Source organism: Canis aureus, chromosome 26, assembly GCF_053574225.1.
Source record: "Canis aureus isolate CA01 chromosome 26, VMU_Caureus_v.1.0, whole genome shotgun sequence".
Lineage (NCBI taxonomy): Eukaryota > Metazoa > Chordata > Mammalia > Carnivora > Canidae > Canis > Canis aureus.
In genome coordinates this window covers 51046085-51065686 of record NC_135636.1, presented here as the reverse complement: position 1 = coordinate 51065686, position 19602 = coordinate 51046085, and the positions used below count along the sequence as shown (strand labels likewise).

The following is a 19602-nucleotide window of genomic DNA, read 5'->3' as shown; positions in this document are numbered from 1 at the left end:
TGATTCACCTCACTCAAAAATGACAGGCATTCTGAATCATTCACCTGTGATGCAAACATGCCTTCGAGGTCCACAGATCCGCATCTCATTGACCTCACGGCCATCATTTTGCAAAGAGCCTGCCTCCAAGACAAGCCCCAAGCCCCGCCTCGCCTGTTCCTGGAAACGTCTCCCCTGTCCAGAGTACCGTGTGCCATTTCTCCCCACCCGCCGCGGCCCCCTACCTTTGAGTAGCCTCTCTCCTTCCAGAATATTCTCCGAGATTAATGCCGTGTAGTCTTCTTCAGAGAATCCGGCCTTGCAGGTCTCTCTGGCTGTAAGATCCCCATTATGGGCCTGAGAACAGAAAGAAAAGAGGTTGGAACAAATGTGAAGTTGACACAATTTAATCCAAAACCCATGTTTACTAGGGGCTGCTGCAGGCCGGGTCTTGCCTCCGGCTATGACACAAACACCGGAGCCACAGCCGCCACCCAAACCCGCTGCTCTGCTGCTCCTGAGCTCTCATGGCCGCACCTGGTTCAGCAGCGCCCCAGGCCCCGTGGATGCCCGAAGCCGGGGGCAGTGCCACACCCTGCACGCCCCGGGTGCTCTCCCTCACACACACACACACACACACACACGCAGTCAAGTGTAACCGATGGACCGGGCACAGCCGGGGAGCGTTAGGAACTCCCTGTGACCCAGGACAGCTGTCACAATGCGCAGCCGTACAACTTGTGTGAACGTGGCCTCTCGCTCTGCAAACACCTCCTGTCCTGCGCTCACCCTCCTGTGACAAGGGGACGTGAGGAGATGCCCGGGTGATGGGATGAAGTGACAGGAGCGACAAGGGCAGGTGACGCAGCACCAGGGTGCACCTGACCTTCTGACCCAGCCTCGCTGGTGGCTCCGGGGAGACGGAAGCCCAGGGGATAAGAGGGCACCGCTGCACTGGCCCCGGGGCCTGGCGGTGGGTGGGGACCGCCTCTCTGGCGGGGCCACACCTGAGGAGTGAGGAGCGCTGCCAGGCCGCCAGGGAAGCCACAGACAGGAGGGAGGTGCAGCCAGGGCACCCTCGGGGCCCCGAGCTGGGCTCTGGGTGCACAGGGTGCACAGGGCGGGCGGGCTTCCGTCCTCTCTGTGGGTCCCCAGGGAGGGAGGAGGGGCCAGGGCAAGAAGGGAGGTGCTCCCAGGGGCGGCAGCGGCTCAGCGCCTGGCAAGGACACAGGCTTCCTGAAGATGGGGCTCCAGCCTCCCGTCCTCCCTCCGCCACTGGGCTGAGCTGGTCCGCCCTGGGAGCCCGGCCTGCAGCCCCGCGGGCGACCGGAGCGGGTGGGTGCGCGCCTGTCCTGGGGCGCCCTGGGGTGCGGCCCGGCGCAAGGGGCCCCCCGGCTCGGCCTCGGGGTGGGCAACGTCCAGGGGACCGCCCGCCGCAGGCCCGCGGGGAGAGACGCCGAGCCCGGCGGCCGCGCATCCCGGGAGGGCTCCCCGGCGGCGCGCGCGGGGCGGGGACGCAGCCCGGACTCCGCTCTCCGACGCCGGGGGGGTCCCGGGGGGGGGTCCCGGGGGGTCCGGGGGGGGCGGGGGCAGGGCGCGGGGAGGGGGGTCCCTGGGGGGGCCCCGGGGGGGCGCGGGGCAGGGCGCGGGGGGGGCCCGGGGCAGGGCGCGTTCCGGGACGGTCCCCGCCGCGGCGCCGCTGCTCGGGATCCGGGCAGGACACGCGCCCGCGGCCCCGGAGCCGGACTCGCCCCGCAAAGTTTCGGCCCCGGGGGAGCGGCCAGCGCCGCCGAGCGCCCCGCAGCCTGCAGCCGGCCCGGGGCGCCGCGCTCGGTTCCCTCCGCGGTTCCAGCGGCGCTGCCCGGAGCAGCAGCGAGGCCGAGCGGCCACGAGAGGGGGTTCCTGCAAGTCCCGCGGCCCCGCCCGCCCCCGGCCTGGGGCCCGGCTCACCGGGGGGGGTCGCCCCTCGCCCCTCGCCCCTCGCCGCGGTCCAGCCCAGCTCCGGCCGCGCAGGGGGCTCGGCGGCCACCCCGGGGCACCCAGGCCAGACCCCCGCCCGCAGCCCCGGCCCGCGCTGGGCTCGCCAACTCCGGAGGTCGCGGCTCCCGGCGGCGGAGGGCGCACCGGCTCCACCAGCGGGCAGCCGGGCCGGGCCGGGCGCGGGGGGGGGGGGGGGGCGCGGGCTGCGAGCCGCGGCCGGGGATGCTCGGCGGTCCCGGTCCCGGTCCCGGCCCCCGCCCCGCCCCGCCCCGCCCCCGCCGGGCGGCCCCGGGTCCCTCCAGAGGCGGCGGGAGCAGCCGGGAGCCCCTCGGGGAGAGCGCGCGCCCCGCCGGCCCCGGGCTTCCGAGCGGCCGGGACGCCGGGCGGCAACTTACCCGGAGCGCGCCGGAGAGCGAGAGCGAGAGCAGCACGAGGAGCACGCCGGAGCCCGCCGTCATCTTCCCGCCGCGCCGCCCGCAGCCCGCAGCCCGCAGCCCGCAGCCCGCAGCCCGCAGCCGGGATCCCGCGCCCGCTCCCGCTCCCGCGCCCGCCGCCGCCGCCGGATCGCGCCGCCCCGAGGCCGCCGCCGCCCGGCCGGGCCCCGCGCCCGCAGCCCCCCGCGCCCCGAGGTCGCCGCCCGGCTCCGGAGCCAGGCCAAGGGGCCGCGGCGCGCTCCTCGGGCCGGTGCGTCCGCGGGCCTCGCAGCCGCCCGCGCCTGTCTCCGCGCGCTCCGAGCTGCAGGTGAAGCCGCGCGGCCGCCCGCCGAGGCCCCGCCCCGAGCCCGGCCCCTGCGCTCGCTCGCTCGGCCTGACGCGGGCCTTAAAGGCGCCGCGCCGCCCCCCGCGCCCCGCGCCCCGCGCCCCGCGCCCCCACCCCGGAGCACCGACCGGCCCGGACCCCGGGGCGCGGGGTGGGGGAGGCCCCGCCCCCGTGCGCCCCCTCTGGATGGGGACCCCCTGCTCGGGCCAACTTCCTGCGCGGCCCTCGGCGGGGGCGCCCCCTCCTGCTCCCTGCGCCGGGGTGTCCTCGCACCGCCCCCTCCGCCCCGGGAGCGAGGCCTTGCGCGCACGGTGGGCGCCCGCCCCAGACTCAGCCCCAGAGCCGGCCCCGCGGGAGGTCCCCGGGCAGACCCCCACCCGCGCAGTCCCGGCCGCGGCGCACCCCGGGGGCTGGGGACCCGACTGATCCCCGTTCGTTCGTGCATCAGAATGCACTCACACTCAGGCCCGAGAGAAGCCAAGAAAGAAATTAGAGGCCCCGGGAAAGGAAAGGAAGAAATTATCCACCCCTCACCCCCCCACAGAAGAGCTGTCAGGAATGTCAGCAGCGCGCAGGCTGCCCAGGCCCCGGCTCCATTTGCTCTGCTTGGGGGATTTCTGAACTGGGTGGGTGGGTGGATGGGGTTGGGGGGGGGGGCGGGGAGCACTTCGTTAAGGGATCATCAACTGAAAAATATGTACAGCCTGGAAAGTGAGTAAATGTGTTTGCACGTTTCCTTTCGGCTCGGAGATTTAGGAAAAAGTGATGTTGTTTGCTCAGATATTTGAAATTTCTTTGTCTCGGTTTGGAGGAGCTCTGTGTCCAGAATACATTAGTTCTGGTTTAAGAAACGCTCTGCAAAGGAGGGGGAAGAGGATGGAGTGCGAGTGTTGGGCTCCAAGGTCAGAGTCAGGTTGGGCGGGAGGGCAGAAGACCTGCCCAAGGGCTTTGCTTCCCCCCCCAGCCCCCTCCCACCTGGGCAGGGCGGTCTGCAGCTTAGCTCCCCAGCTGCCTTGGACCTCAGGTCATCTGATAAGGCAGGAAGAGCGCGGTAAGATCTATATGCAAACCCGTGAGGTTTCCTGCGGCCTCTCGTCCGGAAAGCAAGTGTGTGCGACTAGTAAACAGAAGCGCACATCTGCAGCAGCCTGCCACACCTCGCCCTGCATCTCGGAACATTCCTGACCTGGTAGGAGAGTAACAGGTTACAGGTTTACATGGCCGAATGTGCCGGGCTCATCATGTTCACACTTGCACAGAGGTCCTGCGTAGCCAGTGAGGTTTCAGGGACGAATCCACCCGAAATCCACACGGGGGGGCGGGGGTGGGGGGGACTGCATTCCTCAGCCCTGAGCTCACACCGCGGAAAGACCCCCGCTGCTTCCCGCCCCCTTACTCAGTGTATTCCAGCACTGTCTGGAGAGCTCACACAGGCGGTCCTCAACTGTCCATTGCTGGGACCTGCCTTTGTCTTCAGAAGGCCAGAGCATAATGCAAACTGTTCCTAGGGGATGTGTTCCAGAACTCAGCATTTGCTCTACTGTGCTCCATAACCCGCTGGACTGCAAACACGCATGGCAAGTTGAACAACAAAAATGGTGGCGTTGGGTGGGGGTCCTGAGGCCCAAACGCTGGATGACACATCTCCCCGTCTCAGACGGTTGAGTGCCTCAGAGTCTGGATGCTATGGAAGCGCAGCGTGACTTCCAGACAGGCTACATGCGTTCTGAGAACGTCCAGCCTTGAGCCAGGCACAGATGCAGGAGCTTTGGGTAAATGAACTCACAGAGGCGTCCTCACTCCATAAGTGGGCTCCGTTAACATCCACATTGCTCAGCTCAGCGAGGGGAGCTATGCAGACAGCAGGCCCCGGCTCGGCCTGCAGGGCCAGCCTGTCTTTCACCCAGGCCCCCGGCCACCCTGGCAGGTAGCACTTCCCAAACTCGTTTGCTGGAGGAAGCCTTTTGACACAGTGTCTGATGTCTTATGGGAACGCACATTTTCAGGAGTGTGGTTTCAGAAGCACTGCAGTAACTGAGGCAAGTCCAGTAGGGAGCATTGGTTTATCACGCTTGCTGTGAACGAAGCAGTGAGGATGCATTTGGAGAGGAAGCAGAAATATGATCTGAAATACATAGCAGCGGAGTGCAAAAGATGGTCTGCAGCTAGGTCGCATGATATACGACCCCAAACCCGCAGCATCAACACCCCTTGGGAGTTTGTTTAAAATGCAGAACGTTGGGCCACACCCCAGACCTACAGTATGGGGATCTGCGTGTGAACCGCCTCTCCTTCCACTCTACCTCTGTCCTCACATCCTCTGCTGCAGAATCCTAGAGAGGCTCCCAAGAAATTCAGATTCCTGGGCGCCACCTGAGACCTGATGACGGGGGGCTTTGGGGTCTAGGGCCTGGGACCTGGCCTCTTAACAACCTCTTGGGTAGATGCTAGTGTTTGAGAACGATTGGTCTATCCTGTAGCTAATAAGCAGCTCCCGAGAGCTTCATAAAAATGCTAGTTCCTGGCCCCTGCCTTGGATCTACTGAATCTGGACCTCTGGGGGGCAGGGCCTGGGAATCAGCATGAGACGTGGGTCAGACCCCGACGCAGGCACGGGCTGGAGGGAGGACCCCAGCCAGCCCTGCTCTGCCCAGCCTCCCCGGGCCCCAGCCCACCTGGAGGAGGAGTTGTGCTCTCCGCCTGCTAGATAAAGAGCACTAGAGGAGAGTGTGCTTTTGTTTCTAAGAGAGATTAAGAAAACTCTTTTGGGAGGGTAGCATGTGAGTAGCTGTTCCTCTCGACACCTGTAAACTGTTGACTGTAAGTGGTCCGCAGATGTTTGCCGAGCGCGGTCGACTTCCGGCTTCTCCCACTCGCAGAGGTGAGTCTGGGAAGGGGCTCATGTCTAGAAGCAAATCACATGCTGGTGTCGGGGCTCCATTTCCCTGCCTTTTCAGCTGATGTTAATTTGCTTTCCCCACTCATCATTACGTTTTAGACACTTCAGTGTTAGATAAAAGCTGTTTTGTAAAGAAAGCAAGGAGATGTTAGTAAAAGGTGTCTTCCCAGAACGTAACGGAATCTTTGTGGGCAGTCGAAGATATTCAAGGCAAAGCAGAAGTGAAAAAAATCATCCTGACACCAGGCTCAAAGGAACCCTTCTTGTGTGGAGCAGAGAACAATCTTGAAGGAAAAAGCAAGAGAGAGAGAGAGAGAGAGAGGCCAGCACAAGTATTTCTCTGCCTTCAGTTCCAGTGATGCTCAGCCATGAAGCTGAACGACTGCTTTTGTTTTCCACAATATCATTGTTCCCTTTTTAACATTTGCTGATATTACTATGGGGCAGGCCCTGCCTTAAAGCTCTTCCGATCCTTATCTCGTCATGGCCGTGTAGGAAGAAGGGGGTGTTTCTGGGGGACAGAAGACAGGCCGGGGTGGGGGGGGAGCGCAGTGCCGGTGCACAAGGCAGCCTGGTGGGGGGCCTGGGGGGCACCTCCAGGCTCCAGTGCAGAGACCCAGGGGGCAGGCCTACCCTCCACACCCGGCCCCCGGGGAGTCTGACCTCTGATCCCAGCAGGTGCACACGTATCCCTCCCGGCTCCTGTGTGTCCGCACCCCCCTGCCAGGACACACGCTGCCTTTGCATGGGACGGGGTGCTCCTCTGTCGGGGTGCTCATGCCTCCCTTTCTTCAGGGGCAGCGGCCTGGTCTGGCGGCCCTAGGATGTCCTGCCCACCTCTGTCTTCACACCATCCCGCTGCCTTGCACCTGCCCCTGGACACTCTGAGAGCCCTGTTGGCAGGGGCACAGCACATGCGCCCGTTTGCAGAGCCGGGAGCCCTGTGTCCGGGGGATGGGTGGGCAGAGCTGTGGCCACAGTGATGGCTCTCAGGGCAGCTTACGGCCCTCTGGGCTGCACTCCAACGCTCCTCCCAGATCCAGGGCTGCCTGGGTCCAGGCCCACACCCTTACCTGGGCCAGCACCCCAAAGAGCCTGGCCACGCCCACGTGTTTGGAGGAAGCCAAGGCTCTGCTATGGTTCTATGTTCTCGGGTGCTGCTCCTCCGGGACTGGGGTGGGAGGCAGGGACTTTGACGCTTTCCATTTCCCTGGTCTCTGTTGCTCTGCTTACCTTCCAACGTCCCCCCTTTCCTGCTCTCCCTCCCTTAAATCTAATATTATCTATTTTACTCTATAAACTGTTTTCATCGACCTCCTTGCAGACCCCTGCCCCGCCTTCCGAGCATCCTGTCCCCGGCTTGGTCCCGCTGGAGCAGCCTCCTCTGGCCCCAGTGCTCCCGCTCCTGGCCTTGGAGATTAAGAGCAAAGGGAAGAGAAGCCGCCGGCGGGTGTGGGCAAGGGTTCAGGTGGGCCCTTTGTATAAAGGGGAGGTGTTGTATAAAGCAGGAGGTGCAGCTCAGAAGGATCGAGAAAAGTACGGGGCAGCCGGGTGACAACCCAGGGCCTAGGACCCGCTGGAGAAAGAAGACGCATTTTGGCAACAGAAGGAGGAGATGGGCCGCCTCGGATCCCAGGGGTTTCTTGTTCTGCGTTGCTGCTTCGCTCATTTGTTTCCTGTCTGCTTTACAAGGAGGGGGAGCCCCCGTGTTGGGAGCAGGGACACATGTCACAAGGACGCCAATAACAGAGTGCTCACTCACGACCTTGCATGATGTCCGACTTGTCGTTGGCTGGTTCTTAGAAGCAGCTGACAGAGGGAGGAAAGAGGTCAGGGTGACCTCGGCTGGCGCGGGCGGACGAGGAAATGTCAGCGAGAGAGCGCCAGGGCACCCTGTTAGCGCGTCTCCGGGGGGCGCACGGGCCCCGGTCCCAGGAACGTGGCGGTGCCCTGTGCTCCTGCTCCCTGGGACCTCCTCACCTGGGCTGGAGCTGTGTCCATCTGTATCATGGGTGCCCTGTGTCCCCGTAGCATCAGGATGGGAGCAGAGAAGTGATCTTTTTATCCATTTACTTTGTTTTTTTCTTTTTCTGTTGGTTCTTCTGGCAAAGCGTATTGCATATGCAAATACTTCCCTCCCCCTGGGGTCTGAAGCTCCTCATCTCCCACTTGGACCCCTACAGCCACCTCCCCCCCTCTGTTCTCCCCGCAAACCAGGCCCATTAGAAATGTGAATCAGAGAATGTGACATCATGCCTCTGCTTCAAGCCCTCAGATTGGACCCTCTTGGACCTCGATGATGGTCCACAAGGATCTACGCCATCTGGCCCCCACAGAGACGCCAAACCCCCCCCCCCACCCCACTCCCATTGGCCTCGCTCCTCAGCTGCTTCCTGCATCTGGGTCTCCGCACTTGCTGTTCCAAACATTCTATCCCCAGGTCTTTGCATGGCTGACTGCGGCTCAGCATGCAGGCTCCTGATGAGAGAGGCCCCACCAGACCCCCCACGAGGCTGCTCACACACCTCCCACTCAGCCAGGACCTTTCGCACCTGTCACTCTGCTTCTCGGCTCATCTAACATCTGCATGGGGCAGGGACAGCTCTACCAACCCACTGCTCGCTCTCCCTCGGGGCACCAGGCCCAGCACCGAGCAGATGAACAGGAAAGCGGGCAGGACACGAGGCGGGTCTCTGAAACTCAACCTCGCCCTGCAACGCTCTGCCCACCTGAACCCTTCCTTGCCCACACCCGCCGGCGGCTTCTCTTCCCTTTGCTCTTAATCTCCAAGGGCAGGAACAGGAGCACTGGGGCCAGAGGAGGCTGCTCCAGTGGGACCAAGGATGCTCGGAAGGTGGGGCAGGGGTCTGCAAGGAGGGCGATGAAAACAGTTTATAGAGTAAAATAGATAATATTAGATTTAAGGGAGGGAGAGCAGGAAAGGGGGGACGTTGGAAGGTAAGCAGAGCAACAGAGACCAGGGAAATGGAAAGCAGGTGAACGCGGGCTTTACCTGCGCTGGGACACTGCGCTGGGCTTTAGCACCCCTGGGGGCCCCTGGGGGAGACGCTTGCACCTGCTGAGGGGCTGCCTGGATCCTTTCAAGTTACCCATAGCCTGTGGTGCTATCAAACTGTGGGGGATTAGCGCCGATCCCCTTCTCCAGGACGGGGTCCCGGGGCACTGGGAGTGGCTGGAGCTCCAGCCCCGTGAAGGCTGCTGGGGTGCGGGGGGCAGATGTGCGGTGCAGGCCGAAGCTCGGCACTCTGCTGAGCGCGGGGGCCAGAGATGCCCGCCTGTCTTCAAGAAGCAAGCCCTCGGGGTGCCCTCCGAGCCCAGCCTCCTTCTGCTTTCTGGGTCTGAGGCTGACGCTGTAATGGGAAAGAAGACTCAGAGGCAGATGGATGAAGCCACCTGCCTAAAAATATGACACCCCCCCTCCCGCCCCCGTTAGCGATTGCCTTCTTTGGGATAAGGCCGGGATTCTCAAACTTTAGCTGTGCAACAGGACCACCTGACAAACATCTTAAAAATAGGGATTCTTGGACCCCAGCCCAGCCGCGTAGATTCAGGTTCAGCAAATATCAGGGCCTGAGCAATTGTGTTCTCAGCATTCCCCAGGTGACTTAGAATGCACACCAGCGGTTAAGGCATTAAACCACTTCCAAACACTCCCATCTTGGGTGTCCTATTGTGACTTCATTTTTTGTATCTTTCCCAACGTGCATTGGGCAAACACACGTCTGGTTTGATGGAGGGACATGTGGCAGGCGGTCAGAGTGGCAGTGATGTCCAGGTGGGGCACGAGAGCGGGATTCTCGGGACAGCTGCCAGGGGCCTCAAGGCTGCTGGGCGCTGCGTGTGGGAAGGAGAGCCCAGAAGACAGAAGTGGGCATGCTACGTGGCCGCCCAGTCTACTCCACAGGCGACCCGGCTGTCAAGCTAAAACCTATAGAATTGATTCCTAGGAACAAGGTTCCTGCCGTAGCAAATGGCCTAGGCCTGGGTCTCCGGCTGCAGGAGAGGGGAGTCCCGGATGCAAGAGTGGAGGCAGGTGCCGAGACATGGAGGAGGCAGGGGGAGGGCTCAGAAGAGCCCAGTGGGTGCCAGAGGCCTCGTGCCTCGTGCTGCGGAAGGCAGGCCCCGGGTCCCTGGGAAGGTCTCCAGCTGAAGGCGCGAGCCTGGAGCACTTGGGAGCTGCTTGCTGGGAGGGTCGCGTGGACTCTAGACTCACGAGCGCGGACCCGGGCCCACTCGCCACAACCGCATTTCAACGAGGCTCTGAGAGGGACGTGGCTTGCTCTGACGGGTGCAGCTCCTCAAACAGAGCCAGGAGATGAGCGCAGGTCAGTCAGCCCGGCTCCTCCCTGGGGGGCATTTCAGCTCCACAGTTGAAAGCTCCACAGAAAGCCGTTTCTTCTGGAGCATTCCCAAACTGAGGAAGAAGCGGCGAGAAACTGGGGGTCTAATCTAGGTCAGAGACCGTATGGGTCCCCAGAGAGCCATCTCCTGAGCCAAAGGTGAGGCGGGCAAGTCTGATTCAGCAGCTTGCGTCCCTGCCTAGTGGGCTGGGTCTCATGTGCCCAGATCCAGGATCCACTCGGGGGCTGCCACCCTGAGCAAGCGCTGTGCTGTGTTCCCCCCATGGGTCTCACCGTCAGTGGGGAGAGTAGACCTAGGACAACAGTGCAGGACCAGGGTGGGGAGGCCCCCCAAGGTGGGGGGCAGCAGTGTCCCATGTGTGTCTGCCTGGTGTTGGGCTCATCCCGACCATACCCCGGCTCCGGAGGAGGGACAGGCAGCAGCTGCCACAATGCACAGGTGAGAAAAGCCACCACTTTGGGCTGTGGGGTTTGAAGATGGGCACCTTCTCCTCCAGAGCCCCTGCACCCAGGCCCCGGGGGCTGTTGTTCCAGGGTGAGGCCAACCATGGGCTGTTCTGACAAATGCACCCACCAGCTCACTGTGGTAGGAACGCGGCTTGTGCTGCCCCAAAGTCCCAGGTGCTCCCCTGCCCATCCTGGGCTCCCCAACCCCTGGCAGGCACGGCGCTTTTTAACCTCCACAGCTCTGCCTCTGCCAGAAGGTCATATAGTTGGAACCGCACGGTGTGTCGCCTGTTCAGGGTGCTTCTCTCACTTCGCCATGTGCCCTGATCCCCCCCCGCCGTGTTTTTAGCACCGACTAACGTTCCATTGTGCAGATGTACCCCAGTTTGTTTATCCAGCCCCCTATTTAAGGACATCTCATTTGCTTCCCGAAAGCCCTGGGTTTTCAGACAGTGAAGACTATAGGCTCGTCCCCTAGATGAATCCTGAGTAAGTCTCTCTCCTGCCTTCCAGGGTTCTTGGCACCCGGGGTCCCAACCTCGGGGCCTCCAGCCCAGGCCCCCGGCCTCTTGGCAGTGAGCTGAGGGTGGGCCCAGGGGTGTCGCTCCCCGGCACCTCCCTCCCACCGCCGCCGCCGCCTCCGTGCCCACAACGCCTGCGCCCCGGCTGAGCCACGCTGCCCCGGAGCCTGCTGGCAGCACTCTCATCTCTTCTGAGTCCTGGTGAGCACCTTTCACAACACAGATTTTTAGATGCCAATTAACAAAGTTGCCCTCACTCTCTCCCACTTAGGTACTTAAGATTCGGGAATTGGCAAGGATGAAGCACTCTGCATTTATAAATAGTCTCCTTCTTTTTGGGATTTCAATGACTATTATGATTGTTCTCTCTTTCATTTATAAATTATTGCTGGGGAAGGCATATTCTCAACAAATACTCATTGCTCTTAAGAGATAATGATCTTCGCCGAGCGCCACAGCCTTCGCTACGCAGGAGCCGGTTTATCGCACTTGAGAGGCAGTGTGGGGAGGAATGTGGTACAAGAGCCGGGGAGATGGCGCAACTGGGAGGCAGAGGGCTGGCGTCGTGGGTGGGCAGCCCCGGCGCATGTGGTCAGGAAGCTTCTGTCTGGGATGAACCGAGGAAAGAGGAGCCACCTTCCCCACAGACCCTATTCAAGGGCCAAAGACAGAGAGCTTCTGCGCATCACCCCACTTTATCCTCACGCCCATTTTCCAAAGTCAGGCCCGTGACTACTGCCATTCACTCAGGAAGAATCAAGACCTGTGTCAGAAGCAGCAGCTTGGCCTGGGGTAGAATCGGAGTGGCAGCAGGTTCTTTGCTGCCGTTCCCGCCAAGAGGTGACACGCGTTGCCCTCTCTGGAATCTGGGCTGGCCTTAGTGGCCAAATGTGATAGAACGGATGTTTGGCTCTCTGAGACTAGGTCATAGGAAGCCTTGCAGCCCCCAGGGCACCTCTTGAAGCATCCTCGCTGGGCCCCTGAGCTGCCCTGTGCACTATCTGACCACCCTGAGGCCACCATGCCAGAGTGGCCAGGTGCAGGGTGCCTTGCGCTGTCATTGCCGCATGCTGCCTTGTGAGCAAAGCTCTCCAGGACTCTCCAGACCAGCCCACCCACCACTGAGGACCACCGAGTCTCCTCCACTGACGTCTGTGGAGAACTCACCCAGCTGAGTCCTGTCCAAATTCCTGACCCATAAAACTGAGATACAACTGGAAGTGGATGTTTTATGACACTAAGTTACGGGAAAATTTGTTACACGGCAATAGATAACGAACTGTAGCATAGCCCAGCCTAAGAGGTAGTGTGGATTCAGACCCACATAATTGTTTCCGAAGCCTGCTCGCTTAGCAAGTCATGGTGAAGACACAGGGAGGAAGCCTGTCCCTGATGCTGGTGAGCTATCCCGGCAGCCCTTTGGTCTTGTAGGGTCAGGGGGAGGTGGGTGTTCTTCCAGCAGCTCACGGGGAACAGCCAATCCCAGCCAGTTGATTTGGCCCAATGTCTAGTTGACTCCAGCCTTACACACAGAACTTGGAGCTGAAAATCCCAACCCCGTCCTAAGAGGTTTGCTTCTCTCACGCAGCTGGAAGGAAGGAGCAGCCCCACGAGGCCCTGGCTCAGCATGCAAGCCCCTTCCACACCCTCCCTTCACACATGGACTGCGTTATTCTGCTCACATTTCGGTTTGCAGGGGGAAGGCAAGACAGGCACTGTGCATCTCAAGTCCTATTTTCTCCAATGTCAGAAAGAGGCAGGGGAAGCAGAAAGAGAGAAAACAAAAGAAAACGAGCAAAACAATGCATTTCCAGAGACTGAACACAGGTTACCTGTCCTTCCTCAGGCTGAGCAGTTTGGGCTGTGGCTGGAGGGTTCTTTTCAGGTGGGCTCAGCTGTGTGTGCGTTGGGTTCTCGGTGATCATGCAAAGGGCACTGGGGGACATTTGTCGCCTGTGTGAACAGAGCTCCCCAGGAGGGTAGGCAGGGGAAGTGGATATAAACTGCCTCTAAGATGGTAAATGTGTGATGTGCTTCTGTCATTCTACATCTCCCTGGTCCCACTGACATCAGAGGCCAGGCATGATGACTCCAGCCCGGGGCCTCTGCTGAGTGACACTGTATTGGAGCGGGGCCTCTGTGAGGCTCACTCTTTGATCATCCAGCTGCACATGAAGAGCCCACAGAGCAAGGGGGGGCTGGGGATAATGCACAGCTGAGGCCAGAACAAGTATACTTGGTGGAGGTAGCTTGTCCCACAAGCAGCAGGCAGGAGAGGTTCTTCCCACATAGGCCCTGCTCCACAAGCTCATCTTGCAAGTGACATTCGGGATGTGCAGTTTGCCAAATGCAGCCCCAGACCCTGGAGTAGCTGAAACCCCTCTACAGCCCAGGCCAGGGTAATCTGGGGGCCCCAGGGCAGGCTCTGCAATGAAGCTGTTGCTCCAGGTAGATCACATCACTAAGGTGTGCTGAGCAACCAGGTGGCTGCCTACCTGAGGCCCTGGAAGTACCTCCTTCTGCCTCTCGAGCATGCCTCACCCCTGCACAAGCCAAACCCAAGGGGTGTGTACATATGTGCATGTGCACACACACAGGGAGGACAGGGTCATTCCCTGCAACCAGTGGTGGGTGGGAGTTAGTAGATGAGGACCCCCGTTCCTATCGTTGGTAAAACCAATCTCTCAGGTAATCGGAGAGCAAAGTGACCCAACCGTAGGGCAGAAATATAACATTGAAAAGTGACTTTCTGCATGGAGCTCCAGGTGCCTGGTCAGTAAGCAGCTGGTAAAGCACCCTCCATCCTCCCCGTCTCCCTACTCCTGAGAGCATCGTATTTTCTTATGAGTGAACATTCATTCATTCATTTATCCTTTTACTGTGATAAGAACAGTTAACATGAGTTCTACCCTCTTTGCAAAATCGTAGGTGCGCAGTAAGGTATTGTTGACTATGGTCCCCAAGTCGTACAGCATCCCTAGAACTTACTCAAACTTTATTCCCATCGAAGGACAGCTCCCCACTTCCCCTCCCCAAGCCCTTGGAAACCACCAAGTGTCTATGCTCTGTTTCTTAGAGTCTATTTTAGCTCCTTTCACATAACTGAAATTATCCACGTTTTGTCCTTCTGTGTCTGGCATATTCACTCAGCACGATATCCTCCGGGTTCATCCACGTTGTTGCCAATGGCAGTTTTTCCTTCTGCTCAAAACCGAATAATGTTCTATGGTTTGCATACACCACATTTTATTTATCCATCCACCCATCAATGGGCACTGAGGATTTTTTCCACCTCTTGGCTGCTGTGAATAACACTGCAATGAAGATAGGAGTGTGTATACGTTCTTCTCAAGCACACGTGGAGAATTCCTCAAGATAGATCACCTATTAGGTCATCAAACTAGTCTTAATACATTTGAGAAGACTGAGATCATATCAGGTATCGTTTCTCATCACAACTGAATGAAACTGCAAATAAAATAGCGGAAGAAATACGGGAAAATTCACAAATACGTGGAAATTAACACATTCTTGGACAATCAGCAGAAATGAAAGAGGATTTTAGAAAATGTCTTGAGACAAATGAAAGCAAAAACAGAACATAAAATGATAGGATGCAGCAAAAGCAGTGCCAAGAGAGAAGTTTGTAGTGATAAACGCCTACCATAGAAAGGAAGGAAGATCTCAAATAAACAACCTGACTTTACACCTCCAGGAACTAAAAGAAAAACAAACTGAACCCACAGTTGGCAGAAGGAAGGAAATAGTAAAGATTGGAGCAGAAATACATGAGATAAGAGAATTTTTTAAAAATTGAAAAAAAAAAAACCCGTACAAAACAGAATTGTTTTCTGAAATATAAACAAAATCGACAAAACTTCAGTTAGATTAAGCAACAAAAAGACTCAAGATTAGAAAGAGGAGCTATTGCAACTGATTCCATAGAAAACCAAGGATCATTAGAGACTACACACAATTTTATGCCGGCAGATAGGACGACCTAGAAGAAATGGCTAGATTCCTAGAAACGTACATCCCACCAAGACCAAATCAGGGAGAAAGAAGAAATCTGAAGACATCGATCGTGACTAAGGAGATTGATCAATCAAAGATCTCCCGACAAAGAAAAGCGCCCGACCAGACGGCTTTACTGGTGAATTCCACTAAATGTTTAAAGGAAAATCAGTTCCAAATCCTTCTTAAACCTCTCCAAAGAGATCGGAACACTTCCAAACTCGCTGTATGAGGCCAGCGTTACCCTGACAGCAAAACCAGAGAAAAACACAGGGAAGTTATTTTCATCAGGCAGTATCCCTGACAAATGCGGATTAGCAAACCGAATACAACAACACATTGAGAGGGTCGGACAGGACACCACGACCAAGTGGGGTTTGTCTCTGGGATGCAGGGATGGTTTGGCATACAGACAGCGGGTGATGTGACACATCGCATTCACAGTTGAGGTCATATGATCATCCTAATAAACTTGGGAAAAAAACATTTGACAAAATTCAAGTCCCTTCATCAGAGAAAACTCTCAGCAGACCAGAAATGGAAAGAAATGTCCCTGAACACAACAAAGGCTGCACATGCCAAACCCACAACTCACATCACACTCAGTGGTAGAAAACAGAGAAGGCAAGGACGCCCGCTCCCGCCACTGCTCCTACCCAACATGGCACGGGGAGCCCGAGCCAGAGCAACTGGCCAAACAAAGAGATAAAGTCACCCAAAGTGGAAGAAAAGAGTAAAATTATCTGTTGGCAGATGACATGATCTTATATGTAGAAAAGTCTAGAGATCACACACACACACACACACACACACACACACACACACACACAAAGTAAAAGTTGCAGGATAAAAAGTCCACATGCAGAAAGCAGTTGAGAATCCCTCGGTGGACTGTGTGCAGCCACGGCTGTGTCAGGCCCGACTTTCAGGCCAGGGACCCAGTGGATTTTCAGACGGGACCTCCTCCCGGAAGCATCCCCACACCCGGAGAGACTGGCCCCACGTCTGGCACAACCACACCACAGAACCTGGAAAACTCTGTTTTCCTCCCTGAAAGTCACGGAAAACATGGCATCTAGGCAGAAGGCGGGCAGAAAGTTTTACCCACATTTACATAAAATCAGAAACCAAGCCCTGGCTTCGAACCTTGCAGCTGACATTGGGCCTTTCCCGCCCTTCCGGCACCATCTGAGTCCGGGGAAGCTCGCACGCAACGGGAGACACGGGGTCTCCAGCGCAGACAGTGTTTCCGTTGTAATCAGAAACCCAAGGATTGTCGGAGCTTTGGCTGTTTCCCTGAGGTCGGGAATGAAATCAGGACTCGGGCCACCTGTGTGACACGGTTCGGTGGCAGCCCGGCCACCTCCGGGGACATGTGTTTGCAGAGCCTTCTGCATACTTGTGTGTGTTCATTTACGTAGATTTTCCTGCTGTGTTCCAAATGCCGTTGACCCCGGCTTTGTACAGTAAAATTAATAGTTCAACTGAAGTCCAGCATATTCACGGGCATCATTCGTGGCCCCTGGGAGAGGGGACCCGGTGGCAGGCAGCTGGGCCAAGGGCTCGGTCAGTGGCTTTCAGGGCAGCTCGCACGCAGAGTCCGAATCCGGGGACTGGAGTTCGACGTAGCTGGGGGCAAGGCTGGCTGGACGCTGGAGGAATATCTGGTTGCCTCTAAAGCAGTAAAGCAGCGGGGAGGGGACTGAAAATGCTGGAATAGGTGACACACGGTTTCAAAGAAAAGACCTTAGAGAAAACCCGCCTTTCCGTTTTCATTTTAAAATGATACATTTCCTGCACACAATCGGATCACTTCGCACTCTGACAGCCTGAGAGATTGCTTTTACAAAGGATAGCACTTGAAGGAATTCAAAGACTACCATTAGCTTGGAATCAGACTCTTGCGGTTGCAAGGAAAGCCAAACAATTGCAGGAAGGGATGGGGAGACACTGGCTCTTCGCGCTACTCTTCGCGGGGTCTAAGTTGCATCACCAGGATATTGTTTGCCAGTTAGAAGAGAGTAAATTCCACCTCACGCTGGCTTCTGCTAAAGAAAATAGAATAATGTATATCGGCTCGGGTCACTCAAAAGGCAAGACATACTTTGTCTTCAGGCACGGCTGGATCCAGGTGCTGAATAGATTTCTTTTGACCCCAGCCCTTGTCCCCTTCTGTATCGCACATATTAGCTTCATGATGAATCAGGGTTCTCCTTCTACTAGGAAAACGGCCACTGGCAGCACTTTTATGCCCTTCCTTGTCAGGAACGCAAGCAACAGGAGACCTGGCTCATCAGTCATCTGAGTACAAGTCCTGGAAGGAGCCTCGTTGGGCCAGCCTGGTCCTTGTAGCCCTCTGAACTAGTCTCTGTGCCAGGGTGACCCAGTGCTCGGATTGGCCATGCCTGGGTCACATGCCTGCCCACATGGGGGGGAGCAGTCAGTCACCCTGCCTCCCTGATGAGGGAGTGGAATGTCCCCCCGCCCCCGCTCCTGCCGAGAACTCTGAGGGGTGGGTGCTCGGAAGGCAGCGAACACAGAGCTCCATGAAACGGGTTAAACTGAGCCCAGCTCTGCAGCCTGGGCCTGGGGTCCTGCCCCCAGAGCCCAGGGCACTCCTTACCTTGAACATGTGTCATCCGTGAGCACATATGCCGGTGGCCCTCTAGGACAAATTTCGGGAAATGATCGTCAAAAGGTCCATAGACTGGGGATCCCTGGGTGGCACAGTGGTTTGGCGCCTGCCTTTGGCCCAGGGCGCGATCCTGGAGACCCGGGATCGAATCCCACATCGGGCTCCCGGTGCATGGAGCCTGCTTCTCCCTCTGCCTGTGTGTCTGCCTCTCTCTCTCTCTCTCTCTCTCTCTCTGTGACTATCATAAATAAGTAAAAATTTAAAAAAAAAAAAAAAAAGGTCCATAGACTGGTAATATTCGCACATCCCATTTTACGTTCTTTAGCTGCAGCCTTAAGGGGAAATAGAAGGTTTGCTCTATGCAAGCAGCTTGCCTCTTTAATTATTCAGACGGCCTGCACCGGGACCCCTGTCAGGGACTCCAGGCCGCCTTGGGGTCCAGCCTGCCGGGCCGGTCCTGCGCCCCTGCTGCCGGCGGCCCCTCTTCCGGGGGACCCCTGCCTCTGTTTACTCACCTCGTGAGGGGTGAGGTGGGTCCTGCCCAGTGATAGGAGCCCGGGCGCTTGCAGGCGGCTCCTCTAAATCAATACGACGATGACGCAGCGACATATCACCTTCAGAGGATGCAGCTCCAACAGAGCCGCTTTGAGCAGTAAAATTGAAACTAAATGGAATTTCAGGGGTGATGGTGGCAGGGGCTGGGGGTGGCGAGGCTGTCTTTGTGGCATAGATTCATATGCATTATAAAAAATATGGCCCGAATCTAAAGAACTTGGCGCGGGGCCAGGAGACGAGCAGACACCAGATTCGTGTTTACCCAGCATGCTTCAGTAAACTTTCAATCTATTTACAGGTATGCATGACAAACTGCCTTGAATGTATGAGTTATTGGTTCTGCTATAAATGAAATTAATAATACGAGGTGGAGGAGGTGTCGTAATAACACATCACCGAAGCCAGCTAAGCTCGGAGACCAGAGATCAGCTTTCAAGCAGGGAGGTGTGCACCCAGCTGCGGCGCCCCGCCCGCTGACCTGGCGGCCGTGCCCAGGCGATCGGCCCGCAAGTGCCTCCGGGAGGCCGCGGGTCACGGTCATGACCGTGCAGAAGCACATGGCTCCGTCACAGCGCTTTGCGGCTCCTCCACGTCCCGCCTTCCTTCCGAGGAGGCTTTCACGAAACCAGGGGCGCCTCTTACTGACAGGTGACGCAGGGACGGTACCATCAGGCAAATTTCCCAATTTATTCGAGGTGGCCGTGGGGCAGCTTGGTGACCCTTGGCTCTCACACAGAAATAGCCACACCACCCGCTGCCAAGCTGCCGGCAAGAGCGTCCCAGAGGTGCTCGTGGGGGGCACAGTGACGGCGCACTCCCTGGGCCCCGGTCTCTCGGGGTACCGTGCGTTACTGCAGACGGTCCCCCAGGCCATGCGCAGTTGGTGCCGGCTCCCTGGGCGAGGGCATGGCACACTGTGGTCGGCCCAGTGCCCGACGGCACGTAGATCGTTACTATTACTGACACACACACAGCGGATGCCCGGGGAAATGGGCGAGCGGCCCCCAGTGGGCTCGCAGACAGGGCCCCCACCGCCCGGTGCTCTGCTCCCAGGCCTGCGGGATGCGCAGGGAAGGCTTTACAGGAAGGACAAGTGGGGATTGGCAAAGGTGATGTTTGTTTTCTCAACACACACACACACACACACACACACACACACACACACACACCTGTGCCTGTTTGACAGAGTTCTGTGTTCTCTACAGGCATTTTCCCCTCCATTCATCAAAATTTGAAACCTGAATAATTCACCCCAAACTCCTATCCAATAATGTAAAACCTCACTGAGATTGACGGGGGTGGAAAGTGAGTAACAAGCCTGCCAGCCTCTGGAATCCCCATTGCTCTGGGCAAACACAAATTAGGAAGAACAGACCCCACAGGGGAGGGCGAGGCCCAGCTCTGATACCATTCCCTTTGCCGGCTCTTCCC

The 19602-nt window shown here is 58.0% G+C and overlaps 1 protein-coding gene across 1 annotated transcript in view; it reads right to left on the bottom strand.

Moving 5' to 3' along the window:
- The window catches only part of CDH4 (cadherin 4), a 508943-nt gene extending 506466 nt beyond the window's left edge, over positions 1-2477 (bottom strand). Inside the window, exons 1-2 of the mRNA XM_077873791.1 lie at positions 2355-2477; positions 225-336 (exon numbers count right to left, since the gene is read on the bottom strand). Coding sequence (XP_077729917.1) covers positions 225-336; positions 2355-2417 — 175 coding nt within the window. The 5' untranslated portion in view covers positions 2418-2477. The remainder of the gene's footprint in view (positions 1-224; positions 337-2354) is intronic.
- Positions 2478-19602: the final 17125 nt, after the last annotated feature.